A 27,929-nucleotide genomic window follows, 5' to 3' on the forward strand; every position below is an offset into this window, starting at 1 on the left:
AGATGTCGTGATGCGCTAAAGTCCGTGTCAGCCCGAGATGTGACGGATTGGTAATGACGGAGACAAGTGGACCAGCCTCGCGTCTCTCTCGGCTTCATCGCGGCGGGGGCCAAATCGGAACATGAGGTTCGTTTACTGAAAGCCTTGGTAATGTCAGCATAGTCACCCTGTCAGATTAGGGCGTCTGCAGTTGACTGGAATTACCGAAACCGTCTGGTTGGGGCCTAGAAAAATACGCCTCGTTGAGGAAAGACCAGTTACGTTACATGGAATGTGCCACGAAGCCGATATTTACAAAGAAATTGTAGACAACAGAAAACTTTCAAGAATTTCTCATTCCCAATCCTTAACATTACAAGGTGAAGCGAAGTAACAGAACGACATCGCCTAAATCTTGCAAAAAATGGGATCTCACAGCACAAACCTACATGTAAGGTCTTGATGTCGTTGATTTGGTCGCCAGCTGTACTCATATGTGTCATTAGAAGGTCACCACTCTGCTCCTCGACTGCGACAACACCCTCGTCCAGTCCGAGACGTTAGCATTCGAGGCATGCGCTGATCTCACCAACGAGATTCTCGCTGCTCGCAATATCGGTCTAAATTTTACAGGCCGCCAGCTACAGCATGAATTTGTCGGGCAGAGCTTTCCAGCCATGGTAAATGAAATTTGTTTCCCTGAATTTGGATTTTGAGTAACGGAATCTGTAGATGCGCTCGCTGGAAGTCAAATATGGAGTCTCGGCCAACCTCTCCGATTCTGAGCTGGGGCATTACGCCCTCATGGAAGACGATCGTGTCATCTCCAAGCTTGTGGAGAAACTTCAGCCATGTGAGGGAGCCAATGCTGAGCTGGAGCGACTGGCAGCTGCTGGTAATCATCGACTTGCCGTCGTGTCTTCGTCCGCACTGCGCCGTGTGCGTGCGTCACTGGAGAAGACTGAGCAGGCCAAATTCTTCCATTCCGATGATGTCTTTAGCGCTGCTGACTCGCTGTCTGTACCTGCGTCCAAGCCTGACCCAGCCGTGTACATCCACGCTCTCAAGGTAATGGGGAAGGATTCCGGCGAGTGCATTGCAGTTGAGGACAGTCGGTCTGGTGCGACTTCTGCAAATCGGGCAGGTATCATCACGATTGGATACACCGGTGCTTGCGAGAATGTTGACGAAGCGGAGGCACTAAGAGGGGTGCTGGAGAAGGCCGGATGCAAGTTGATTATGAGCAATTGGGCAGAGTTTCCCAATCTGCTGTATCGTATAGAGAGTGAGTTGATATGAGGCATACCCAACCAACTCCATCACGGTAGAAACACAAGACGTTCCCGGAGATAAATAAACGGCTGTAAGGGAATCTGTCAGCGTGTCATGAATCAAACATTCTTTTCCGGTATCAAATTGAACTCCAAGCGTGGCGTTCCACAACTTTTATTCTTTATCCATGTTTGATTTGTGACGTATCACAAAGACGTTGTTGCTGCAGGAAAATCAAGCTACCCATGTGCGAAAAAGAAAGCCGACTTTGAGCGACTAATTTGCCGTGATGTCGTGAAGCAAACAGGAAGACAAGTGGGTGCATGATCAAGGCGGTTACGGTAGCATCAAGTCAAGAAGGAAACCCAATCCCAATAAACAAGGAAAACGCTACCTTGAGGGGAATTACTGCGAGTGTGCACCGTCACCTAGATTTTGGGTGATAAAGTGGATGAGTGACTACATGTCCATCTTGATCCATTTTTATTTGCCCTTCATACTCGACAAGCGCTAAAGTCTGTCAAATTGTACACCTTCCTCATCTGAAGTTGATCCCCTACGGTGAACAAGGCTATATGTGAAGTCCCAAATAAGGTTGTGCGTCTATCTGCGGATACCGGCTCCTCCTAGTTGTCGCCCGCAGGGCCCGAACTCTCTTCTCCGCTTGTGTCCTTGTTTTGTCTTGGCTGTCGAGGAAGTAATATCCACAAAAGGCCGAGAACGACACAGATGGCAAGCACAATTGGCTGAAGAGTTTGCACACCTTTTGCCTGTGCTATAGCTCCAACCGCAAATGGCAAGATAGCTCCTCCTGATCCACCAAAAGCGGCGGCGAACCCAATGGTGCCGACATGAAGCGAGCGAGGCATAACTTTGGTGATGAGAACCACTGCCACCGGATACATTGGGCCTACAATACTACAGTCAGTCCGTAATCTTCACGTTTTGTACATGGCCCTGGAACTATTGTAGGTTGACTTACCCATGGCCACACCAATTAGTGCTGCTGCCACTGCGCTCACGACAAGATTGGGCACCAGCCAGAAGATGAGTTCTAGCACAATAGTCACACCGAGATAAAGAAACATGGCCCAGAATTCTCCAAGGCGAATCGTTACCAAAGACAAAAAGAGACGGCCAGCCGTCATGCCGCCCCAGAAGCCGGTTGCTACTGCTCCGCCAGTGACCGAGGTGGCGCCGCGAATGCGAGTCATGAAGACAACTATCCATCCGCCGAGTGCAACTACAAAGTCCAGAAGTTTTGGTCAGCTATGTTTGACGTTGACAACCAAGGGATATCAATGATTGACTCAGAGAGAACAGGATCAGAAAACTTACCTTCAGCACCGCAGTACCCGAAGACAAAGAATGCGAAGATCCACGATAGTTTATTCTTCAAAGCTTGGCGGGTCCGGCCTGACTTGCCTCCAGACTCGGTCGGGTTCTCGGACAAGTATACAGCGCCTGTCTGAGTCCAGAATGTAGCAGTGAGAGTGACAAACTCAACCACCGAGGCCGCAGCCATGACGTAGTAGAACGCAAACCAGCCTGGTTGACCTTCCGCAGAGAGAGCAGTAGCTATCAGGGGAGCTATGGTTGCTCCAAGAGCGTAGCAGGCTTGCAAAATGCCGGACATTTCATGCGAGTTCGCCATTTGCCCTATGAAGGAACACCAAGCAGCGTCTGCTAATCCATTGCCCATGCCTACGAGAACAAACAGGGCAACCTACATGTCGAGTCCAATCATTAGCTGGTCAATTGGTAGTTGCAGAGATCCATTGACTTACGAGAACAGGATAGGGTGGGTGAAACGAGAAAGTTAGATACGGAATCAAATGGCACAGGGGAGCAATACATGCTACACCTCTTTGGCCAAAGTGAACATGCATGAGATTGTTCACTGCAGATGCAATGGCATATCCTACAAAGGGAGAAAGAAAGATTAGGGAAACCACGGTATGGTTCAAATCATAGTAAGTTTCTAGCTAAAGCCATTGTGAGTGAGATTTGCTTTACTGGGCGAAGGGATAGACTTTTTGAATTACCAGAGGAACCAAAGCCTGATTTGTGAGTAATTTGATCTTCATAGATTTTAGGGATTAAAGATGGAAGTCTCGGACTTACACCATAAGAGCCATCGTTCATTCCTACCACGACAAACGACCAGAACGTTGCAGCGGTTCGATACGTGTTAATCGGGGGTGAGTTCCATCGTTGCACGGCGTAAACGTTGTCAGAAATGGTAGATGGGCTGTCATTACTTGTTCCATGCTCCCCATTTGCAGCAGCCCGACGAGCCTTTTCTTCGTCGTGCTGAATAAAGTTCGACACGGGCTGGATCTCAGCCGCGGCACCGACTGGCGTAGCTGCGGTCGCAATGATGCTTGCCATGACTCTGTAGAGCTCTCTTAGTAAAGACTTGTGAGGAAACGACAGCACAGAGATTTCTGAACAAGTGTATGATAAGTTTTGCAAACGAGATTGATTGAAAGTGAATGAAGAACAAGACGTGGGAGACGTGGTTAGACAGTAACAACGATGAAGAACCTTCTTGGTTGTGCTACCTGAATGGCGATGACGAAGCTATGTCAGCGTAGATATGATAGGACAAAGGCCAGATGTGACCGCTTAACACACCTAAATTCGAGAGGTGTGCTTCATCGAGAATGACTCGCTCAAAGTGACCTCGAATGGTCTAGCATCAAAAGTATACAACTGGGGCTCTTTTGGGGTGGCTCGTATGAGGAACAAGGTCAAGATATTTGCCTAAATAGGTAAGAGAAAACCAGTCCCAGTCACAAGGTAACGAACGTGATAAGCTTTCGAGGCAGATATGATACTTGTGCAGGATCTTTTGTAAAGGAAGGATCTATGAGATCCACGGTAACCTTGCGTGTGTTCATTACCCGAAGGAGGGTTGCATCCGGATGGCTATGTAGTATTCCTAAATGAAACACAGATGCAGAGCCTCCAAGAAGCTATCTTTCTACAGCGCGCTTCGACATTGGGCCGCTCCTTGCACAAACATGGATCCTTAATGACTTCGATCTTCACGTTGCATCTGACGTGCATGCCTGCTATCAGTTCCAGGTACAGTGCGTATAAGTGTGGACCCTGAATGGGAGTTCCGATTCCCAGTTGAGTAAGAGTTGTAATATCTGTCTGACTGTCATCAAGGACCACCCTTAACGCCGGAGACCCATCCCCGTGGGAGTGGGATGCAAGGTTCACAACGGGGAACCCGGGACCATCGGGCACGTGGATGTGCCCGAAACTCGCGTCATTAGTGGCTGATTACTGACCATGGTGAAATGCCATTACGAAATTAGGTGAGCCGCATACTTGGCGGCTATCGTAGCCCTGCTACAATTACTGCCATGCTTTGCGGTGTGTATTGGTTTTGGTCTTGGGAGGTACATGCGGATCGAATCCTAGACATTTGATCCACTGTATTACTGCCTTGTCAGTTGATACTGATGTCGCCCCCGGATGGGTTACCTTCCTCTAGGGTCTATTATGCCTCAACACTGCTCGAGCAAGACACCATGCCTACTTCAACTGTGGTTTCAAAGCCTTCTAGTTGATCTTGAATCAAAAGTCTCCGAAAAGGGCTTTCCACCTGTGAGATGAGCAATGGGTGTGTGTCTAATGCGTCAGCACTATAGCTGTCCTGCCTTCCCAAATGGGACTGTAGGATGGCTTACGGAGATTCGCCGCTTTCTCACTTGTTTGCGAAGCTTCCAAGGTTGAGAGATTCCAGGGTACTTGGTGACGAATTTCAAGAAAGAATATCAATTTGCTCCTCATTTGCACTTGCGCCAATAGTGGAGAGTTAGGTATACGTACTTACTTACTTGGTCATCTCACACTGGCGGTTAAGGTCAGATATTGTTTCCACGTAAGTTTGCTAAGCCCTACTAATGGGATTTGGAGACATTTGCCCAGAATATGAGAGTTGTCATTGTTACACAAGTTCGTATAGGTCATAAGCAACTACTTTAGTCAACAGCGGCAACAGCCTACTCCAGACATGAGAGTTGGAGACGAGGCATCCATGAAATGACAAATTGATTTCAAATTTTCGTGATTGTCAAACGAGGAGGACTTCTTCGACAATCAGATAGTCACCATCAAAGTACCATCTATGTCTCTAGATGGTTAGTGGAACATGGTTGGATGTAGGCAGCTGCCTAAAATGCAGTACGAAGTTTCATGGAAGATGGAACATCCCCTGCTTGCGGCATTTCAATCACAGCAGCTCGGAGCGGACTCGGGGGTCGAGAAATTGGTTGGCATATCTAATACAGACGGAGTTCGGGATTACTCTGGATACGTCTTCTCAAATTTTCATTTCAGACTATTTAGTTCACAAGAAATCGCATCTCCGAAGCCGGTTTTTTTCTTTCTCCCACCGACCCAGACATTACAATCTTTCATCTGCATCCGTATCAATTTTACCTTGATTTAATACCATACCCCCAAAGCTTATCATGGGCTCCCTCGCAATCGCCGATGACCTTGTTCCCGCAGAGAACTCGCTCTTTTATCAGAGCGTTTACCCTTCCTCAGCTCCTACAGTTGAATATGCCGATGGACTCTACTTCACCCTGAAGAATGGCCAAAAGATTCTCGACTCCACTGGTGGAGCAGCAGTCTCTGCCATCGGTCATGGCAACGAGCGAGTCAAGAGCGCCATCATCAAGCAGCTCAACAAGTTCACTTATGCTCACCCAGGCTACTTCCAGAATGATCCTTCTCATGAGCTTGCCGATATTCTGGTTAAGTCGACCAATGGTCAGTTGTCGAGAGCGTGCCTCCTAGGATCTGGTAAGAACAAGACTTTGACAGAGTTCATAAGACCGAAAACTGATACTTTGGGCAGGCTCCGAGGCGGTCGAGGGAGCTTTGAAGCTTGCTCGGCAATACTTCCTTGAGAAAGATCCCAAAGCTCCTCGTACCAAATTCATCGCCAGGGAGAGCTCCTGGCACGGCTGTACTCTGGGCACTTTGGCCGTTGGCGACTTGAAGGCCCGTAAAGAGCCTTTCATGGACGTCCTGGCTGACAATGTTTCCCATGTGTCTCCTTGCCATCCCTACAGAGAGCTAGAAAGTGCTGAATCGGTTGAGGAGTATGTAGAGCGATTGGCTCTTGAGCTGGAGGGCGAGTTCCAGAGATTAGGCCCAGACAATGTGTGCGCCTTCATTATCGAACCGATGGTAGGCACTGTAAGCTATACTCAGCCTGGTCTGTTTCTTCTTAGTTCTCTTGCTAAATTTCCCAGGCCCTCGGATGCGTCACAGCTTTGCCCGGATATCTGCAGGCTATGAAAGATGTTTGTCATCGTCATGGTGCTCTCATCATCTTTGACGAGGTCATGTGCGGTCTCGGGCGAACTGGCTACATGCACGCCTGGCAACATGACAATGTCGTTCCTGACATTCAGGCCGTGGGCAAGGGACTCGCAGCTGGATATGGCACAATCTCTGCCATTCTCATTCATGAACGCGTCATCGAGGGCCTCAAGCAGGGTAGCGCCTCCTTTCAGCACGGACAAACGTACCAATGTCACCCGCTCAACGTTGTCGCTGCCGTCGAGGTGCAGCGCATCATCAAGGAGAAGCACCTTGTTCGCAACGCGCGTCTCATGGGCATCCTATTTGGGCACCTCCTTCGTCAGGCATTCAAAGACCATCCCCACGTTGGCGATGTTCGCGGCCGCGGCATGTTTTGGTGCATTGAGTTTGTGGCAGACAAGACTACAAAGGCGCCCCTGGACCCTTCCTTGAATCTTGCTCGCCGTATGCGTCTTCGTGGACTTGAGAAGGGCTACGATGTTTGCCTCTTTTCCTCCACGGGCTGCGCCGATGGTTGGAACGGAGATCACTTTCTTCTTGCCCCGCCCTTCACCGTCACCCCCACGGATGTGGAGGAGATCGTTTGTCGTGCCAAGCGAGTTGTGGACAGTGTTTTTGACGAGATGAGAGCAAAAGGGCAGATTTGAGCATGATGGGCGATCAAGAGTTACGTTCTATGGTTGTACTGGTCTCTCACTAGTTTTCTATTTTCCTTTCCTTTCTATCGTTTCTCCTGCATTTCATGTCAAGACAGTCTGTCAAGCCAACTCACATTGAATCGGATACGATCACCACGCACAAAACCACATAGATTAGATAGAACAAAACTTTGATTGAGCTCTTCAGGTCAAATAGTCCACGACCAGGATGCTACAGATCGACCCTTATTCGGCCTCATTGAGCCTAGCTAGTGTCTGCTGAAGGCCTTGGCTTGGACTGGGGTCAGTAGGGCTGACCGAGAACGCAATCAGCTCATGCCCCGCGCGGGGCTAATTTAGGCCACCCTCGAGCCATTAGGAAATGGTGTAAGGGGCTTGTTATGCTTGATAAGAAATCGGTGCAACGCAGGGCATTTAAAGAATAAATAGAGGTCAGCTCACTCACCCCCATGCACACCTGCACTCACATTCACCCAAAACACACAAATTACTAGCCTGGTCCTTTTACCGAATATGGCATCTCTGGATAATACAACGCTGTTCACCGTTGAGGCGGATCCCGGGACTGATATCTGGAGAAAGCCCGGACACAACGCATGGAACAGTAAGTACATGTAACATACATGCCACCTCAACCTCTTCATTTCTTGGGTCTCGGCCTGCCGCCTAGAATCAAATTCGGACCTCTCCACTAGCTATTTTTCATATTGTGACACTTGCCACATGCACTGACGATTCATAGTCCCAAATATCCATACCAGCACTGGCCCCCTGAAGAACTTCCTTTCAGTTCGCGTCAGTTTCTCGGCGCCCTGGGCCCACTCATACGACCAATCTGGTGTGCTTCTTGTGCCGAGACTAGCCTCAGAGGCAGCGCCTCCAAACAGTAAATGGATCAAGACCGGAATCGAGCTATATGATGGCCAGCCTCACTTGAGCACAGTCACCTGTGACCGGTATGCCGACTGGGGCCTCTATCCCTTGACCCTAGGGGATGGCGAGGACAATAAGAGCGTGACAATTGAGGTCTTCCGGGACGGAGGTCCCCAAGGTAAAAATGCTTGGGTACACCACCTGTTGCTGGATAAAGACGGAAACATCAAAAAGAGAATCCCTCTGAGGAAAATTTGTTGGATCTTTGCGGACGAGAATGAGGGTGACTGGGTCTTGGATGTCAGTCCGCTGGCTGCGAGACCGGATAAGGACGCCAAGGATGGGCTGAAAGTCGAGTTTGCCCAGTTCAAGGTGCAGTGGAGTCAGTAGACTAAACGAATGCCGGATGTGCCATGGCAAAAGGCCGATTTGTTACCATGCGAAAGATGATCATCGTTGAAAGGTTGCTTAGTGTATGGGAGCCCGAACCATACTCCCTGTGTGATGCCACCATCCTTATGGAAATGCGAATCCTCCAGATGTGCTGTATTAATACGGACATGACCTCCGTTTGGGTGAAGTACTTTGAAGTGACAAAGATGCATGATGTGCTTGTCTTATGTAGAACTGGGTGGTAAGATCTGCTATGCTTGCATGCACAATAGGCAGCGAGGTCTAAAAAAGTCGAATCCTCCTGTGAAGGTGTGCAAACGCCGTGCCGCATCGGAACAGATACCGGCTGGGACACTGCCGAGGAATCGCTCGTAGAAAGGGATTCCTGTGCAATTGTAGATCTGTGACCGATGTACCGGTTAATGTATGCCGCACGCAACCCTATGAGAATGAACGTGGCTCATCGATGATCGGAGCGGCCATCTTGTCTGTAGCCAAAACCAACGCAGAGTTCTTCCCGTCGTGGTACCCTACAAAAGTACCTACTTCCTGACCATGGAGCTGGGTCAGGATCCGATGAATGATAGCTGTCTACCTTCACGTACTAGACTAGTGTGGCTGCATACAGGGTTTCAAATCCCAGAGTCGGGGTCACAGCCGCAACGACGTGGTCCTATGAATTACACCATCAACAGTTAAGGTTCAAGGCGGGATTGCGTCCGAACTAATGCAATGAAAATAAGTCCAACAAATGAGTCTCGAGTTGGACTGTATCTAAGATACTAAGATAACCCCAGTTCGGGGCCTAGGTAGCGGTCAAGGGGAGCGGTTGAAGCATGTACCCTTTTAGGTTAGACAACCAGCCAGCGGGTTGATAATCCTCGAACTTCTCGGCGCACGTGAATCTTGACAATGCAAGTGTCGCACAAAGTTTGAGCACGACTTGAAGCTAGGGCTCGATCGCCGGCGTTGATATCCATTGTGCGACATACACTCGTCTGGGAATTGTTGTCCGGATTTGTTCACGTATTCGGAGACTCCACCGTCGCAGCTGGAGGATGCTATACCGGTAAGACTCAAAGTTAGGTGGGAAGGCTCAATCTGCGACGGCATAGGCTCAAGCTAGTCGCAACACGCAAATCGAGTGAAGTAGAGGAGGATTTTAGCGAAGTCCTAATAAATATGTCCCCAATCCTTTAAATTCAGTTGTCCAGTGTCCTCGTGAATTCATTTGGAAATGTCATATCTACTTTAACGTCCTCCGAACCCAGTCGCGTTCACCTCCGTCGTTCGGTTTTGAAATGTGTCGACCAACCGATCCCTATTGTTGGCACATACCGGCTCACATGGAGAGTAACGACAGTCTCCACAGTCTGTACAAACCTCTTCCTTACAATCTCGAACCAATTGCATCCCAAAGTCTCGACCAAACTAGAGAGAGGAGAGTTCCTCTTCCAGCGGCAGGGCTCTCTCGGATTCTCTTCTTCCCAAGACATACCAGCACAGTGACACACCTACCAGTTTACGATATCAAAAATATCTATAATGAGGCTGTTTAAGGCGGTTCCATGGGATCTAGCATGTACAAAATCAACATGATGTTCATGCGCCGACCTGAAGGCGACGGGATGGATTCCAATGTCGAATTCTTCCTCGACGTGGCGCCTAATCAAAATCTCGTTACAGTCCATCAAGGAAGCGTGGTTCTTGATAATAATTATGCCATCACAATGGAAAGAGAAAATCCAGCTCACTCTCACGTAAACAAATTGAAGGACTGATGAGTGTCTTGAGAACTCTTCCCAATGAACAGCAGGGAGAATCAGCACTTGAAGTACCTGGTCTGGGCAACGTTCATGTTCTTGCATCCCTACTTCCACCTTTTTCAATGGGAGAAATGAGCCTTCTCTGTCAAGGTCTAGACAATACCCAGCCCTCAACATGACATCAGATGATCACCCTGGAATGCAGTGGCAGCTACGACCTCAAGATGTCGGCTCACTCTGCTACCATTTGACGGAGGCCAATCAAAGGAACCACGGTGAAGAAACGGAATCACATATTATGGCAGTCTATCACCACGCTGGAGGTCATTCCCACCATCCGGTTGACCACAGTGAGTGAGTTCTGCTTTTGCCTCATAGTCGGGACCCACAACGAGAAATGGTTGCCATCGAACTTGTGTTCCTGCTTCTGTGGCATATAAGAGATCTTGAATACTCCAAAGAGAACATTCTATCGAAGTTGCTTGCGAGGCTGGGACCGAGAAAGCCGTCTGGTTAGAAGCGATGATGAATGAAACCAAACAGATTTGATTGGTCTTTGCACGCCGTCAGAACACCTCGTTTGAATCTTGCACGAGAGAAATACATGATTATTTATTTTTCTCTTAAGCTTGCTTATGGGGCTAGGTAATTCCTCAACGCAATGTTCCCCTGCGTCATGCCGGCTCACTGCGTCCTTGATTACACGCTGTGTGGAATAGCTTGTAGACGGATAATACATGGCCACATGGGAAACTACTGGAAGTTTTGCTCGGCTGTATACATCTGAAGAAGTATTTCGCAAGCCGTCACGGATTTAGAAGATTTGTGTCTCGTGTCAGCGATCATGGTTACGGCATTCATTTTATCATGCCTTCATTTCATTCCTCAAGCCCAACGAAGACTTGGTAAATAGTGAACAGATAAACAATGAGAGGTCTTTCGATCAGAACTCATTCATAAATTCTTATCCTAGACAAATTGTTACATTCCAAAATAATAGAGGACATAAACAGTATAATACCATTCTTGAAACAAGTTATACTCCAGGCAATCTGCGATCATTCCAGTATCCCCGAGAGACCCAGAAAACGGTTTGGGAAAGTTGACGCAAAACGCCAACACCAGACAACGCAGAGACGGATGTCCAGTCTGGCGTCTCCAATAATTATAGCGCGTTTGAAAATAGGAAGATTTGACGAATTGTATCAAACCGCTCCGGGATAGAGCCAGGTCTTGAGTCTATTTCGAAGATGATGTTGGTCAGTGGCAGAGCCTTGACTGCTGGCGCTACCACGACGACCAGTCATGTTGTTGGTCAAATCGGAACCACTGGACGGTGTTCGCGTTATCATGACCCTGTTCTTAGAGTCTTCAGTCTCGAAGTCAGTTCTGATCCTGCGTTGGTCTCAATTCTAAGCTGGGGCGACAAACTTGAAGAGTCATAACGTCGGGGATCTTCCAGGATGGCAAAGAACTTGGCTTGTGCCTTTTCAGTCGCGGAAGGTGCCATTGTTGTCGTCGTACAGAAGAACTCTTTAATGCACTTTGAATGTATAGGAATTGGGTCAGTTACAGTAAATGGACGTCGAATCTATCATGTACGAAGAAAGATCGATCCTATCACCAATGTCCAGAAGAGGGGTAACTCGGTCTTTATGTTGTCCGATTACAAAGACACGGTAGGGACCTTGGCCTGCCTGGCAGCAAAGCCTGGGGAAAGAAGGTTCATCTCCAACTTATCCGATTCGTTCGTCCCATTGGATTTGTTTCAATCATCTGCAATGGGACTGGACCTTAGATGCCATTGCCACGGAAATGAGGGGTAGCTCGCAATCATCGAATCAATTTGCCGACTCATAGTTCTACGCCAACTGGGAGGTATGCTTCGGATGTCCGGTTGACTTCTGACCCGTTCACCTCCTGACCTGCGGACACCTGGACCTCAGGTTACTAGTACCGTGGAGGTTATGAAGTGCCAGGCCGCTCTTAACGTACCTGTAGCCGGTTGGGATGCCCGGCTCATCCTTCGCTCTAACTACTAGGCCTAAAGCTATTGTGATTGACTACGAGTAAATTTGGAAACTGGATCTTTTACATCCTTCATTAGTGATATTGCCTGTATCTTTGTGTTAAGGTAGTCAGAAAACATCCCTTGTCGAACTCTTCATCTTCCCTTGAACCGAATGCATGAAATATCTGGAATAGTTCCGGTGCTACGCAAAGAGCGTTTCTTCCGAAAGGAGAAGAGTCTCTTTCTGAAATTCGAATGAAATCCCTCTCACCTTCATATTCGGGTGCGCCCTTGTAATACACCTTTTAGGTCAAATATAGGAGGACAGCGTGAAGGCAGGCCGACCCGGGTTCCGATGCTAAGGGAGATCAATCTTCCATATGATGGTATTATTGATAGTGATTACGTAGGGTCGGGCTGAACAGGACACCCATAATAGAGAGACGGGCTATTATGCCTTGGTATTGGTAGATTGATGATACGCAAGGATACTGCCATATGCGATGCCCTATCGAAGTAAATGTGCTGTAACTCTCCGTGCTTTCTTAAGCTAGGATGAGTAAGATTTAGCTTTGGCCAAGATATGAAAACAATGTGGAACAAGATTGTAGGATGTGGACACTTTTATACAGCACATTCTCGTATACTTCATGTGTGCCTACTGAAGAGATTGTTAAGTCTCAGATTGCTTCCCGTGCAGGGTGGGTATAGAGTATCCTGGGAGGTAGCGGAATTGCCCTGATCATGCAAAACTCCCTCAGCAACGTCCGACGAGGGACTTGCAGATTGCTTTGCAGGGAATAGAAGGCATCGGCCTCCCCTCCGCGAATCCGGCTCATGAAGCTTGCCATCGTCTGTATTGCAAAGTGTTCGCGAGCTCTGCACCGCTCGTCCGCTGCAGTCAGAGCTACGCCGGGAAGCAGACTCGAGAAGATCGAGCGGAGCCCTCACATTTTGAACTTCTTTTTTGGAGATGATGTGGGACAATCTGCCGATCGCTCCTCGTTCCGAATGCTGCTGACTGTATGTAGGAGTGCTCCAACGATGTGACCTTGGGGCTGTGCATTGCTGACAGCGCTAAAGAATACATCCGTCCTCACCCGGAAGTTGGCGGCGAATCTTGGGCTCCAGGCAGAAAAATAAAATTGGTTCAATGATCATAAGTAACTAAGTACGTGAGTTGGTTCAATGTCTTTCGTTGACTCGGCCTATATGTTCTCAACCATTCGTACGTTCATCATCCTTCGGGTTCATGACTGGAAACTATCACCGGAGTCGCTGAGATGGCACTACTTCCAATCCGTGTTTACAAGGCATTCAACCCGCCTGTAGTAAAGAAGACAGACGGTGCAATGAAAGTTGGAGTTCTGAGTGCTGCCAAAATCGTGTGAGTATAATCGGTAGCCCGATGTCAAAGAACATTTCGTAATAATCTGAAATTTACAAGGTCTATGGCATTGATTACACCGGCTTTGTCACACCCAGAAGTCATCGTCCAGGCCATTGCTGCCAGAGATCGTTCTCGCGCTGAGGAATTTGCTAAGAAGCATGGTATCCCCGAGGTCAGGGACACTTATCAAGGTATATCGAGTTCCAGACACTCGATGTCGATATCCTATGAGCCAAGTGACTCTAACCACTCTTGAAGAAATCCTCGATGACCCAAATATCGACGCCATTTTTGTGCCCTTGCCAAACGCCTTGCATTATGAGTGGTCTACACGAGCAATACGAGCTGGAAAACATGTTTTGGTCGAAAAGCCGTCGGTTGATAACGCGATTGAGGCCGATATCCTTTTCAATATGCCAGAACTGTCGTCAGCACACCCAAGCCCGAGGGTCTTGCTGGAAGCTATGCACAACAAATTCCATCCCGCACTGCACAAATTCATGACTTTTGTTACTCCTGCCGACGTCATTCACGTTCACACAGACAGCATGGCACCCGCCTGGTTCACTGCGGCGGATAACCTAAACCACAAATACCATCTTGGAGGCGGCAGTATCATGGCACTCGGAACGTACAACTTTGGAGTCATGCGCATGATCTTTGGCCAAGAGCCTGAAGAGTGTCTCGAATGCGATACTACAGTCTTTGACGATGGCGACTGCAAACAGTGCGACTACACTTTCAAGGCCAGATTTCAATTTCCCAACGGGACTGGATATGCCACCACCACTGTGAAGGGCCCTGCTCTCTGGAAGCCTTCTGAAGCCAGAGTTACACATAGGAAGGTTGTGGTTCCCGACAAGAATTTGCCGGACACTCAGGAGATGACGCGCACGCGGTTGGTCACTCTCCATGGGTTCATGCACGCGGTCGCCTGGCATCGGATTGATGTTGAAGACTCGTATGAGATTCGCAACGTTGTCAACGGTCAAACAGTCAAGAAGTGGGTAGAATCGAGTTCGCACACAGCGTACACGTTTCAAGATGTCGAGGACGGGCTTCCGGATCTGGGCGAGTACTGGTGGTCGTCATTCCGGTATCAGCTCGAGGCGTTTGTCAACCGGGTCAAGGGGCGCGAGACACATTACTGGATCACTGAGGAAGACTCGATCAAGCAGATGAAGATGATTGATATGGCATATGAAAAGAGTGGGTTGGGATTACGACCGACAAGCACTTTCGTTGAATTACAATAATGTTTTCGAACCAAAGACATGGCGTTAACAGAATGTAGTACTTCTTGCGATCAAAGTATCTAAAAGCCTCTGTGTCCTCTTCACTGTCAATTCCATCCGTAGTGGCTCATAGACCAATTTCTATGATCACTTTTCATCGGTCCTAAGAGGTCACACCAGTCAAGGTCGCTCTAAAAGAAAAGCGATTGACCACGGGTAGAGGAACAACAGTCCGTAGCCCGGAAATGCATGTGGGGCCAAACATCGTAAACTTCAATTCAGGCTCATACTTCCACAGTCAGGCTCATACATCTATAAGGCACATACTTCAACATCAGGCACATACTATTCTGACTCCAACGAGAATTAATCCGAGTTGGAGATTTTACTCCACGAGGTTGATTTGAAATCAACATATTATTAACTCTCGTGGCCACCGCTGCCGTGGCTGCCATACGCCCACTTATTTGCATGAAGAGACCGTGGGCTAAATGATTGAGAATCCTTTCAGACAGCATTCGCCCTAGAGGTAGCCAATAGTCCATAAGGTAGTCACTTGTGTATATGGTTAAAGGTGACTGTGGTTCTGGATTGCTCACAATTGGGGCCCTTGAAGATATTACATGCAGTCTACAAGCAGGGCAGCCAGATGTACGCCTGGCTGAAGCCGGTAATTGATTGCCGACTGCCCGTAGCCCGGCATTACGAAAATGACTGGTGTAAGTCGCCTTGAGTTTTGATTCGCCTTGATTCTACTATCAGCCGGAGCTACAATAGTCACTGTGTGATGTGAGTTACTGGCTGCGAAGGGTCGTCGGAGCGTGTGTTATTTCCGAGAAAAGCGACAAAGTTGGAAACCTCCCGATACGAGCCACTGCCAAGCGTTGGTGTTTGTGCCCAAATTCATGTGACAGCACTGGTTCGGACGGCATGACAGGAAACTCAAGGGCCAAGCCTCACTTTCGGTACAGTAACGAGTAAAAGTGCTGACGAGGAAATTGCCGGTCGCTATTTTTGAATATTTATTGGTACCCGATCGCAAGATCTGCACTTTGGATGCGTACAACTTCTCACAGAGTCACAGTCAATGGAAGAATTCGAAGTTCGGTTTGGTGGCTGAAGAGTAGATTGGGTTGGGTCAGGGAATCCTCGATTGCAAATGCTCCGGTCCCGTCGGCTCAGCGTGAAATACATCAGAGACACAACCAACAGATCGAGATAGTTTGGATGATCGGGAAACTTCGACTAAGGGACTTTTGAAGGCAGCCGTTTGCGCCGAACCCTCGGATAACGGGCGGGCGCTTGGCATGCCGTCAAAAGCGTGGCTTTTGTCAACGACGCGTTGCGCAACAGTCTTGACGTCATGTACCAACGCCAGCCACAAAGCGCATCACCAATAAAACTCCCAGCAACCTCCCTGAATGGACCCAATGTTAATCTCAAAGACACGCTTCTTGGCAATTCAGCCAAACTTTTATGGATTTTTTTAAGCCTCCCATCGTGCTCATCCACGGCTTGTGGATGACACCTCTTTCATGGGAGTATTGGATACCATATTTCCAGAAAGAAGGATTCGAGGTCCACGCCCCGGGTTGGCCGGGGGTGGACGGGCGAACGCATGAAGAGATCTGTGCGGACCCGAAGCCGATATCCCTTCATCGAATCGAAGACATTGTAGACCATTACGAGACATATATCAAGAAGCTTGCAGAACCCCCTATCATCATTGGCCATTCTTTCGGCGGCCTGTTCGCCCAAATACTATTATCGCGAGGACTTGGCGCACTTGGAATCGCTGTGTGCCCTGCGCAACCAGCGGGGATCATTTATATTTCACCAAGCACAATAAGAACGGCGATGCCCATCTTCACTCACCCACTGCATTCGGATGCGACAGTACCGATCTCCGAGAGTCACTTCCACTACTGCTTCGGCAACCTCGTTACCGCTGAGGAGAGCAAGAAATTATGGGAGCGGTATTGCATACCTGCAGATTCTCGGGTCTTATGGCAACTAGCGACCAATGTGACAGCTGGAGAAGCGGCGCCTCACTACGTCCAGTTTGACAAACCGGATAGAGCACCTTTATTACTCATAGGAGCCTCGAAAGATCATATTGTGACAGCAAGAACCGTTAGGAAGGAGTTTAAGGCATATAAGGGACGTGCGCCAGTGAAATACAAGGAGTTCGGAGGCATGAGCCATGGTCTTATCTTCCAAGAAGGATGGGAAACGGTTGCGAATTATGTGTTGGAGTATATCAACAAGCATATCCATTGATAGCATCGGCGTCAGGGTTCAAGATTCAGGTAGACAAGCAGCATAATAGAACATTCATAGATCAGCCTAGAATCATTGCAAGCGAATCACGAAGATTGTTCGGTGGAGTCGTACTGCTGAGTTGTGAAGTTGGGGTGACACATTGGGAGATGACAATCGTGATGTAAGTAACACAAAGGTTTGGTCTTGGTACTCTTGGGCTATGAAATCTTAAGGCAACGGAAAAACACGGCTGCTCTTGCTTTGCGACACGGCCCAAGTGGAGTTGACTGGACGTTCCACTGCTGGGCATTTCTAAGCAAATTCTCGGACTCTGTATCCCTGGCGGGCCCTGTTTTGACCCCAACAGGTCTTGGAGTATCTTCGAGCGACCGTGACACGCTATTGGCCCCTCTCTTTCCAAAGTCTCCAACACCATTCGCTTTTTTGCAAAAGCTCCGATGGCTTCCATCCCAAACCCCTGGTCCTGGGCCGTTACGCCAAGGGGCAGAACATTGCGACCTACCAAATAGGTGCTCACCTCCATCTTTATGAACCCACAGTAACAGTGAGAATGGAATGGAGGTACTTACTTATGAGGGGCAGACCGCCCTCTTCAAAGCGGCATCTGGATAAGATCAACTTGGTGGCCATCTTAATCACGCTCAACTCTACTGTCTCATTTGATACTAGCAAACTCTCTCCCTAGACTACCTGGGATGAACCTCAGCCTACATCATGTCGTCCAAGCTCTTCCAGCCGCTGAAGGTCGGCCAGGCCCAGTTGTCTCACCGCGTGGTGATGGCGCCTCTCACCCGTTTTCGCTTCGATGCAGACCACATCCCGCTTGACATCGCCCTCCAGTACTACACCCAGCGCGCCACGGTTCCCGGTACACTCATTATCGCCGAGGCCGTGCTCATCTCCCCGGAGCATGGTGGCTTCCCCAACGCCCCGGGCATCTGGAATGAGCGCCAGATTGCTGGTTGGAAAAAGGTCACGGATGCCGTACACGAGAAAGGTAGCAGCATTTACGCCCAACTTATCGCACCGGGCCGCGCCGCCGTCGTCCCTGTTTTAGAGAAAGAGGGCGGCCACCCGCTGCTCAGCTCCAGCGCTGTCCCCATTAGCCCTGAGTCTCCGGTGCCCCGCGAGATGACAGCCGAAGAAATTGCTTCCGCTGTCAAGGACTTTGCGCAGGCTGGCAAGAACGCGATCGCAGCTGGTTTCGACGGCGTCGAGATCCACGGCGCGAATGGCTACCTCGTTGACCAATTTCTACAAGATACCTGCAATCAGCGCACCGATCAGTGGGGTGGCAGCGTCGAGAATCGGGCTAAATTTCCCGTTGATGTCGCAGCCGCGCTGGCCGACGCGATTGGCAGCGATAAAGTTGGATTCCGTATCAGCCCGTACAGCACGTTTCAGGCGATGAGAATGCAGGATCCCGTGCCTCAATTCTCTTACCTCGCGCAGAAGTTGAAGGAGCTCAAGCTTGCCTATCTGCACATCATCGAGTCTCGAGTCAACAACTGGGAAGATGTCGAGAAGATCGAGGGTATCGAGTACCTCTTGGAGATTTGGGATAACGTTTCGCCCGTTTTTGTCGCAGGCGGATTCTCACCCGAGCTGGCTCAGAAGGCTGTCGACGAGGAGTATGCCAAGTGGGATGTCGCTGTTGTCTTCGGCCGTCATTTCTTGGCAAACCCGGATTTGCCATTCCGCATCAAGCACAGCCTTCCACTGAACAAGTACGACCGCGACACTTTCTACACGCCGTCCATCCCGCAGGGTTACATAGACTACCCGTTTCACCCTTCTTTCAAGCCAGGTAAACCATTGGCATAGAGCGCAGTGGTATGGAGACATGACGATTCATGATAGAAATAGATGATTAAACATAGACATTGAAACACTCCGTTCTTCTTAACTCCCTTTCTTGAGCCTTCACCACAACCTTGTTTGGGTATCTCATGGTTGCTGAGAAGTGATAGACCCTGTCTCCGATGCGCCTCAATTGCGACGGACCCTACGGATATGACTGACCGTCGTTACAAAGCCTTTGGCGTTAGCAAATAACACCAATGGTAGATATCGGGGTCGGTTGGCTTTAGCCTAGGCGTAGGGATCTTCGCAAAAACCTCAACATCGAAAGGTAGGTTTTCAACGTCGAAGCGGCCGGAGGAATAACTCAACGAGATCCAGAAGCCCCCGTCGGTCAAGTGTCGTCCCACTCCTTCTGCCATTCTTAATACCGACTCTTCGCCTCCACAGGAAACTGCGTCCACAGTGCTTTTGTCGATGATCAGATCGTACGTCTCTTCGAGCTGGAGCTGCGTGGCATCTGCAACGAGGTAGCGCATTCTCACGTCACCAAATACTTGCTTTTCTAGCATACGGCCGCGATCAATGGCTCGAGGCTCGAAGTCAACGTTGGTAATGTTTTGAAAACCTCTTGCCCGGATATGGTTCTGCAGGTCGCTCGTTCCGAAACCTAGCTGCAAGATGCGAGCCGAGTCGTCCAGATTGGTGAGACATGGGTCCACGATCGACATGAAGGTTGCAGACGAGGTTAACCACTCAAAATTGGTCTCGGATGCGAAGCGCTCGCCCCAGTAACTTTGCTTGTCGAAATCTGCGGGCATAATTTCTCTTTTGGAACGTAGAATCTCGTTAAAAGCTGGGGGTTGATTTGTAGGTGACACTACAGTCCCAAAAAGTTGACGTTGTTCACAAATAACCTTCGGAGTGCTGGAGTGTATTTACCCTTATCGCCAGATCTGGGCGAAGAATTTTAAATGCCCACATTTACGTAACACTGGAAGCCCCATCTGACATCATATTATTGGAACACAATATCAAGTAGCTCCGCTGCTTGGACAGTGCGCGGAGCCTGAGTATGTTGTTTGTTGATAACTCCTTCAATTGAATTGTTCATTTGCTCTTGTCACTGCCAGTTTTAAACCTCTAGTCCACTGTCAAAAGGCTTCCAGTTCTTAAGCACCCGTGAATAGACACAAAACGACCTCAATAGAGGCGATGCGATAAGATCAATACCATCACTATTCTGCAGCTAGACGACGTCTCATGTCCTCCAACGCATCTCTGATGTTTCTGTCGAGGTCAAAATTCCACAACTCCTCTGCCTGCGAAAAGATTTCCTCGCGTAGCTTATCAAAGTCTTTCCCATGCTCCGTCCGGAGATCGTACAGTTCGCCAGCCCTTCGACTCTCCCGAATAAGCCATTGACCTCTTTCCCGACGGCTGGCATCGAATGCAGCAAACGCAGCCTCAATCGCTGTACTATCTCGAACCTTTTGGTCTGCCAACAGCGATGCCATGACTGCTGCGTCTTCAACGCATATGCCCGCTCCAGCACCTTGATGCGGGGTAGATGCGTGTGCTGCGTCTCCAAGAAGGCATATACGGCCCTTCGCAAATGTAGGGACCGAGCCATCACCTAGATCGAATAAAGCCCACTAAATAGGTCGTTAACTCGATATCTGAAGGTACAAATGAGGACTGGGCGCGAGTTCATCGCAGACATACCCTATCCAGAACTTTCAAAAGCTGTATCGCCTTCTGCATTCGCGGACTGAAAGCTTTGAGATCTTTGATGCAGTCATCTACTGTAGCAGGAAGTGTGAATTGGGTCTCGCTCGGCCACTCCTCGGTGGTTGAGGTGTGAGCGACCAAATTTAGCATTTTTCCATGAGCCACCGGGTAGGTGACTATGTGTGCATCGTTGCAGACCTAATCCATTGTTAGGTAACATTTCCACGATAGACTGTCTTGAGAGTGATCAAGAATGAAACTTACCCACAGCCCGGAGGTTCTTGCTCTGTCTGGGCCCAAGATCTGTACGGCTTGACTCATCGGTATCAAACCGCGGTAGGTGTACTTATGGGTATAGGTGCACTTCGTAGCCGCGTGATCGTGACCTATGACGATGCCTCTTGTGTGCGATTTGATCCCATCGCATCCGATTATTCCATCAGCCTCAGCGGTTGATCCGTCTCGGAAGATCATTCGAAGTCGTTTGCCCGTTTCTTCTGGCCCTTCAATGCTTTCCAGTTCCTTACTGTAATGTATCGTGTCATCGGGAACATGTTTGAGCAAGTGTGTTAAGAACTGGCCTCGGTGACAACCCCTAAGTCCTGTAGTAGAATTTCCAAGTGTGAAAAGAACAGTGTCCTCGTTTGCTTCATCCGTACCGTCAAACACCTCCCAACGGAAAGGAGGCTCGGCCACGCTTTCGAGGGCCTCGAGAATCACCGGATCACAAGTTATCATTGCCCTGAGAGCATTTGGCGAAACTCCCAAGCCGACTCCAAGCTCGGTATAGGCATGGGCCTTCTCGTAGATGATGCAGGGTACGTTGCGTTTAGCGAGCGAAATGGCGAGGATTATTCCAGCTATGCCTCCCCCAATGATGGCGATTTCGAATGGTTTCTTTTCTCCTCCCATGATGATGTGATTTTTTGGAAGGAATATGGGAGACTACGAACTGGGATCGAAAAGAGGAGATGAGTCAATTTGACATGAATCTACATGAGTGGTTGAAGCATTATTAAGGTTCAAACGGATGTCACACGGACTTCGAGTAAAATGTCCCCGAGGTAAATCACGCATCTGTCGGCCCTAACTTCGCCAATTCGGTTATATCTCACTCCTCAGATTTATCATAGATCATCGTCTTTGGCTGTGAGGAGTATAAGGTGCGTATTCTTTAGTCGAATTGTGTCAAGGGAGACATACCCATACAGTCATGCAGAGCTGGAGGTATCGTGCTTCAAACGTAGCTTCAATAGTAAGATGGTCTCTCAACCTATGATAAGGCAATAACCGTCAAGATCACGACAATCAGTGCTTGGACATAAAAATTTTGACATTTCTTACTTGCGTATCTACTTATATCCCATCAAATAGCAGACCGGGTCATCCTCTTTCGGCATTGCTGATGCAGTCACGAAATCTGTGGCAGTGCAGAGCTAAAGTTCTTCACCTCTCCTTAAGGTTCCCTACCCCCTGTTGGTAGCGTGGGATCGTGCTCTCATTAGAACTTTGCTGAAACTTACCGAGTTGGACTTTCGATGACCACTCCATCGATGAGTTAGTTGGATGAGCACTGGTTATGCTGCATTTCTTTGATGGCAAATGAAAATTATGACCATATACTAATGCTAAATTTCAACATCAACTTCATCATTACCGCGCTGCTTTGAAGGTTAAAGTAATGGTGCGAATCTTTCGTCTTTCCCATTTTTCTCATCCGGTTTCCAGGATTTCACCGGAATCATTGCCAAGTGCCATCATCAATTACAATGTATACAGTGTTGTGTCTCTACCTTCTCTCTTGAGGCTTTTGTTGGCCCTGGTAAGCATAATTTTCATGATCACGCATGTGACAATACTCAAGGCCGACGATGCCATCATGAGCAAGTTGGCCATAACATATCGAGGCCCATCATTCGATGGAAAGAAGTAGGGGCTCCAGATATTGCCTAATTGGCTGAGCAGGTTGATGATGGCTGTTGCACACGCCCTCTTCTCTGGAGTTTGGTTCAGTGTGGAGCTAGCCCACGAGAAGACCATGGCATTAGAAGAAAAGCATCTGGATCATTGTATCAGCTAAAGTTTACTTCCTTGACCACCGGATATGCTCAACTCACCCGCAGATGTAAAGGAATGCAGCAAAATAACGAGCGACTATGTTGACCGTGGAGACCGAAATGATGAACCCAACGCATGCAACGCCCTGTGGCACGGAGATGTGGAAGCCGCGCTCTTTACGTCGATCGGAAGACCAGGCAGTCATGAATGCGACGGCAGTGGCAAGAAGGTACGGCGGGGCCGTCAGAATGAGGGTCAAGGTGTTGCTACCAAGCTTAAAGCCCTTGACGATCGTGGGAAAGAAATTGTTGAAGCCATAGGCTGAATGATTCGCGGTCAGCATTACCACCTGTTTTACTGCTTTGTCAGTGTACCGTTCGGCATCTCTGTGCGTAATATTTTCTCTGCAAATTTCAGCGTGACTCACGAATACCCAAGTACGGGGGTCTTTGATGGCAAGTTTCAGCCCGTTCCAGACACTCGAGTCTGCCTCTGGTAAAGAAACCCGATCTCTTCGAATACGCTCAACCGCGACTCTTTGCTCAGCATCTGTGAGCAACCACTTGGCAACACCCGACCTCTGTCCGGGGAAGTCAGGAAGCAGCGCGAAACCTAGAAGCGCTGCGGTGAAACTTCCAGCTCCTTCGATGATGAACAGCCACTGCCAACCAGCGATGCCCCTTGCGCCCTCGAGGCTCGAGAGCACGCCAGCAGCAATAAGTCCAGAGAATGCCGTGGCAAGGAGGACGCCAGAGTATAAGACGGCAGTGCGCAATGCTAGCTCTTTGCGTGGATACCAGCATGATAGAAGATACATGGCTCCGGGGAAGAACGGGGCTTCCGCGATGCCAAGAAAGAATCGTATAACAAGAAGGTGGGTGTAATTGCCAGCTCCAGCCGTGGCAGCTGAGACGATAGACCACAATGATGTACAAGCAGGGATGTATATGCCGGGCCGTGTCCGAGTTATGAGCATGTTACTTGATGAATGTCAGTACTTCAGCGTGGATGGGCAGAATTACAAGCACGTCTCTCTTACCTGGGAAGCTGCATCAACATATAGCCTATGTTCAGGATGGAAACAGCAACGTTGAATTGATTTCCAGTCAGATTGAGATCCTTCTCAAATGAGCTCAATCGGGCTTGACTATGACCAGTTACTATTAAAGACTGACCAATATTGCACGAGTTGAACGTTATAAGAATCTTACGCAATGTTGTTTCGATCAAGATAGTTGAAAAGATACAAGAGCCAGACCTAGAAGCTGTTAACCTTTGTACTGGATCTCAAGCTGCTGTTTTCGGACGACTGACCATAGGGACGAGTGTGTAGTCGAGTTTCCTCACCAAACTCTTCTCGTGAGCAATGAATTCCTCTTCTGCCATGCTGAAGTTGACATCAGTGACATCTTTATCAAGGGAAATATCTTGCTCTTGAAAGGCTTGTAAATCGTCGATATGATCAGAGCTGGCTTGCATTGTGTCACCCTTTTCCCTGGATTTATCAACAGCCATTGTTGTTGGTATTGAAGCTTGTGAATAGGAAAGGGAAGGCTAAAACGATCAATCAGAATTCTTGCAGATGAAACATTTCTCCAATATCTCTTACTGCAAGAACAAGAGAAGGCATGCCAGTTGAAATAACGCGGCATGGTGCTTGGTGACGAGGGGTCTTAAGTTATGTCTTTCTGAACATCAGCATTACTTTTCAGACACACACCAAAGGGAGACACAGATGTCAGTCTGTTCTGATTGTCGAGCGACAAGACGGGAACCCCAGAATTACCCCGCATACCCCCAATCTAACCCCAGGTTCTTACCCGCTAGTAGAGTATCCGTACAAAGGTCTACCTGAAGCTATGAGGATTACGGAGTACACGCCCAGCCTATCCTTCTACTTCATACAAGCATCCAGCCAATAGGTGGCCACGGAATCGAAAGATTCAGGTGTCTGCCATGCCAGTGTAGATAGAGAAGTCAAGTCGTTCGATAGTGGGCTTCTCCGTACCTGTCTCGGGTTATTCCAGCCACTGCTAAGGCTTGTAAAGGTCATCTCGGAACTATTTCAACCCTTCACTCCCTTGCCTAGTGGAGTAGTGGAGTAGTCCGTGTCCTAGCGGAACTGTCCGTCACATGGAGAAGTCCAATCTCATTGCCCGGACTACTCCTTAAGAATGCAAATTGATATTCGCCATCATGAAGTTGCGAAAAAGTCCCCCATAGACCACCGGTCTCGCGAGTTTGGCTTGACAACATGAATCGTGAACATCCATCCCGTTCCATTTCAACATCTCGCCGCATATAACGGGTTCCATAACGCTGAGGGTATGTTGAGGCGGGACATCATCGCCTCATAATTTGCTCCACTTACACACTCCGCACAACAATCACTCGTTCAATAGTACCTTATCATGGCTACGACATCCGTAAGGAGCAAGAGTTATCATAATGATGACAACAGCACACGTCCGAGCCTATGTAAAGGTTACTGTGTTTTTATGATATCAAGAAGAACGCTATGCAGAACAGAATTTGGCATTTTATCATATGATCCCTCTGGGGTCTCGGGGCCTAACGCCGACGATGTATCATCATGCTTCGCCACGAAGTGCAACGCGCTTGATGTGGTTAAGCGCACTCCCCGCCCGCAACCATCCAATCTGATTGATTTCGAAACTGTGATTCAACTTGGTCGTCCACCTGGAACCTTGTAGGGTGACGACCTCCATGGTTACCTGCTTATCGGGCCGCAAATCAGCATCTTCGACGTCTGCAAGCGTGATTTGGTCCCCTTTCTGTATTTTGCCGTAGTCTGCGGGATCACTGAACGTAAGCGGTAACATGCCCTGCTTCTTCAAGTTCGTCTCGTGAATTCTGGCAAAGCTCTTGGCAATGACGGCAACACCACCCAGATATCGCGGCTCCAGCGCAGCATGTTCTCGCGAGCTTCCTTCGCCGTGATTATCATCTCCGATGATGCACCACCTGATGCCAGCGCTCTTCATGCTTCTTGCAGCTTGAGGCACGGGTTTTATTTGGCCATCGACCGGATCCATGGCTTTGCCAACCATGTTCAATGAGCTGGCGTCGCCTAAGAAGTCGTTGGCGGCTCCGAGGAGCATGTTGTTGCTGATATTCTCCAGATGGCCCCGGTACTTATACCAAGGACCAGCGGGCGAGATATGATCTGTCGTACATTTTCCACGCACCTTGATCAGGATGTTCATGTCACGCGCTTTGCCGACTTGCCATCCGTCAAATGGTGTAAGGAGTTGGAGTCTATCGCTGGAAGGGAGGATGTTGACTTTCAAGTCTGTTGTGTCCGATAGTACAGGAGGTTGAAAACAGTCGGCGCCTGGAGAGAAGGCCATCGGGAGCTCGGCAGCTTGAGGGGGCGTGAAACGGAACTTCTTGGGAGCACCATGAGGACCAGGTATGGGGATGTCATCAGTCATGGGGTTGAACGTGAGATTGCCAGCGAAGGCAAATGCTGCGGCAAGCTCAGGTGATGTGACAAAAGAATGAGTGGCCGGATTGCTGTCATGGCGACCTGTGAAGTTGCGGTTGAAGCTGGAAATGACCGAGTTCCTCTCGGCGTTCTTCACATCGACGTCTTCCCGATCCCATTGTCCGACACATGGGCCACAGGAATTACTCAAAACAACTGCTCCAGCTTGTCTGAGCGTATCGAGAATCCCTTCCTCCTCTGCCGTAGCACGGATTTGCTCACTTCCTGGGCTGACCAGGAACCGAGTCTTTGTCTTCTCTAGCCCAGCTTCCTTGGCTTGAACGACGAGATGGCGAACCTTTTCTAGATCTTCGTACGAGCTATTGGTGCAACTCCCGACAAGACTGCAAGAGATGTCTGACGGCCATGAGCTCTCGCTGACGTGTCGTTTGAATTGAGATAGTGGGTGTGCTAGATCTGGGGTGAAGGGGCCATTAATGTGAGGCTCAAGGGAAGACAGGTCTATCTCGATTATTTCGTCGTAATAGCGGTCGCAGCCCTCGTCTCCAACAAGAAGTGGCTGTTTGAAAATATCGGCATAGTTGGCGATATTCTTCCGATTCGTGGCTGATAGGTATCGTGACATGGCTTCAGAGTAAGGGAACACGCAAGTCGTTGACCCAATTTCGGCAGACATGTTGCAGACGGTTGCCATTGCCGTAGCTCCCAGCGTTTCGGTGCCTGGACCAAAGAACTCAATGACCTTGCCTTTACCTCCAGAAACAGTGAGGATACCTGCAAGCTTGCAGATTATGTCCTTTGACGAGCTCCATCCCTGGAGTTTGCCGGTCAGGCGCACGCCGCAGACCTTTGGACAGACGAGCTCCCACGGCATACCAGACATTACATCGACAGCATCAGCTCCACCGACACCGATGCCTAGCATGCCCATTCCTCCGGCATTCGGTGTGTGCGAGTCCGTGCCAATCATCAGGCCGCCTGGAAATGCGTAGTTCTCGAAGATGGTTGTGTGTATGATCCCCGCTCCTGGCTTCCAGTACCCGATTCCGTATTTCCTCGTCGCACTGCTGAGAAAGGCGTAGACCTCTTCGTGGTCGCTAGCGGCACGGGCGAGATCCTCCTTGTCACCTTTCTCGGCAACGATCAGGTGGTCACTGTGTACGGATGTCGGAACTTTGACGCGTGGAAGACCAGCGCTAATGAACTGAAGCAAGGCCATTGTTGCTGTGGCATCGTGACATGCTACTCGGTCGGGTCGCAGGCGCAATATTGTCTTGCCTCGATGTATTTCGTCGAGCGACCACCCATCGTTGCCGGGGACTAGGTGGCTGTATAGGATCTTTTCGGAGAGAGTCAGGGGTCGTTTATTGGACTTTCGCAGGTCATGAAGGGCTTGTAGTCGCGATCCATAATCCAATGGGTTGTACTAGGTAGGTCACGGTCAGACTTAGTGCTTTGGTTTTGACAGGAATTATACAAAAGACTTACCGGCTCCAAAGGACTTAACGGAACTTGTACAGATGCAGCTGGAGTTGCAAAATGTCTTCTCCATGCAACGTAAGAGGATTGTTTGAATGAGGAGCTCCCTTTCGACCTAGTTGCCTTCAACAGCGCTAACGACATGACTGCGGTTTCTATGCCTCAGGGCCAGTCCA

At 49.1% G+C, this 27,929-nt stretch overlaps 11 protein-coding genes across 11 annotated transcripts; 6 read left to right on the forward strand and 5 right to left on the reverse strand.

Moving 5' to 3' along the window:
- Positions 1-403: 403 nt before the first annotated feature.
- Positions 404-1,278, forward strand: CABS01_07732 (uncharacterized protein; the record flags this gene model as incomplete). Its single annotated transcript, XM_060541094.1, has 3 exons — positions 404-430; positions 486-659; positions 712-1,278. 3 exons carry the CDS (start codon positions 404-406, stop codon positions 1,276-1,278), a joined length of 768 nt encoding a protein of 255 aa, XP_060402594.1.
- A 599-nt stretch (positions 1,279-1,877) lies between these two features.
- CABS01_07733 (uncharacterized protein) lies at positions 1,878-3,642 on the reverse strand (the record flags this gene model as incomplete). The annotated part of the gene is made up of 4 exons (XM_060541095.1): positions 1,878-2,161; positions 2,234-2,494; positions 2,590-2,977; positions 3,376-3,642. 4 exons carry the CDS (start codon positions 3,640-3,642, stop codon positions 1,878-1,880), a joined length of 1,200 nt encoding a protein of 399 aa, XP_060402595.1.
- A 2,099-nt stretch (positions 3,643-5,741) lies between these two features.
- Positions 5,742-7,253, forward strand: CABS01_07734 (uncharacterized protein; the record flags this gene model as incomplete). Its single annotated transcript, XM_060541096.1, has 3 exons — positions 5,742-6,078; positions 6,134-6,477; positions 6,534-7,253. The coding sequence occupies 3 exons, from the start codon at positions 5,742-5,744 to the stop codon at positions 7,251-7,253; spliced, it is 1,401 nt and encodes a 466-aa protein (XP_060402596.1).
- A 525-nt stretch (positions 7,254-7,778) lies between these two features.
- Positions 7,779-8,528, forward strand: CABS01_07735 (uncharacterized protein; the record flags this gene model as incomplete). Its single annotated transcript, XM_060541097.1, has 2 exons — positions 7,779-7,869; positions 8,008-8,528. The coding sequence occupies 2 exons, from the start codon at positions 7,779-7,781 to the stop codon at positions 8,526-8,528; spliced, it is 612 nt and encodes a 203-aa protein (XP_060402597.1).
- A 2,974-nt stretch (positions 8,529-11,502) lies between these two features.
- CABS01_07736 (uncharacterized protein) lies at positions 11,503-11,807 on the reverse strand (the record flags this gene model as incomplete). The annotated part of the gene is made up of 2 exons (XM_060541098.1): positions 11,503-11,666; positions 11,729-11,807. The coding sequence occupies 2 exons, from the start codon at positions 11,805-11,807 to the stop codon at positions 11,503-11,505; spliced, it is 243 nt and encodes an 80-aa protein (XP_060402598.1).
- Positions 11,808-13,591: 1,784 nt separating this feature from the next.
- On the forward strand, positions 13,592-14,954 carry CABS01_07737 (uncharacterized protein; the record flags this gene model as incomplete). Its single annotated transcript, XM_060541099.1, has 3 exons — positions 13,592-13,695; positions 13,756-13,889; positions 13,957-14,954. The coding sequence occupies 3 exons, from the start codon at positions 13,592-13,594 to the stop codon at positions 14,952-14,954; spliced, it is 1,236 nt and encodes a 411-aa protein (XP_060402599.1).
- Positions 14,955-16,790: 1,836 nt separating this feature from the next.
- On the forward strand, positions 16,791-17,213 carry CABS01_07738 (arylesterase; the record flags this gene model as incomplete). The annotated part of the gene is made up of 1 exon (XM_060541100.1): positions 16,791-17,213. One exon carries the CDS (start codon positions 16,791-16,793, stop codon positions 17,211-17,213), a length of 423 nt encoding a protein of 140 aa, XP_060402600.1.
- A 717-nt stretch (positions 17,214-17,930) lies between these two features.
- Positions 17,931-19,040, forward strand: CABS01_07739 (NADH:flavin oxidoreductase/NADH oxidase; the record flags this gene model as incomplete). The annotated part of the gene is made up of 1 exon (XM_060541101.1): positions 17,931-19,040. The coding sequence occupies one exon, from the start codon at positions 17,931-17,933 to the stop codon at positions 19,038-19,040; it is 1,110 nt and encodes a 369-aa protein (XP_060402601.1).
- A 203-nt stretch (positions 19,041-19,243) lies between these two features.
- Positions 19,244-21,659, reverse strand: CABS01_07740 (uncharacterized protein; the record flags this gene model as incomplete). Its single annotated transcript, XM_060541102.1, has 4 exons — positions 19,244-19,943; positions 20,256-20,671; positions 20,742-20,945; positions 21,012-21,659. 4 exons carry the CDS (start codon positions 21,657-21,659, stop codon positions 19,244-19,246), a joined length of 1,968 nt encoding a protein of 655 aa, XP_060402602.1.
- Positions 21,660-22,511: 852 nt separating this feature from the next.
- On the reverse strand, positions 22,512-24,320 carry CABS01_07741 (uncharacterized protein; the record flags this gene model as incomplete). Its single annotated transcript, XM_060541103.1, has 6 exons — positions 22,512-22,806; positions 22,865-23,154; positions 23,233-23,785; positions 23,845-23,952; positions 24,017-24,063; positions 24,120-24,320. 6 exons carry the CDS (start codon positions 24,318-24,320, stop codon positions 22,512-22,514), a joined length of 1,494 nt encoding a protein of 497 aa, XP_060402603.1.
- A 1,076-nt stretch (positions 24,321-25,396) lies between these two features.
- CABS01_07742 (aconitate hydratase 1) lies at positions 25,397-27,897 on the reverse strand (the record flags this gene model as incomplete). Its single annotated transcript, XM_060541104.1, has 2 exons — positions 25,397-27,700; positions 27,763-27,897. The coding sequence occupies 2 exons, from the start codon at positions 27,895-27,897 to the stop codon at positions 25,397-25,399; spliced, it is 2,439 nt and encodes an 812-aa protein (XP_060402604.1).
- Between the last annotated feature and the right edge of the window lie 32 nt (positions 27,898-27,929).

The sequence above is a fragment of the Colletotrichum abscissum genome (assembly GCF_030869225.1).
Source record: "Colletotrichum abscissum strain IMI 504890 chromosome Unknown Scaffold_17.1, whole genome shotgun sequence".
Classification (NCBI taxonomy): Eukaryota; Fungi; Ascomycota; class Sordariomycetes; order Glomerellales; family Glomerellaceae; genus Colletotrichum; species Colletotrichum abscissum.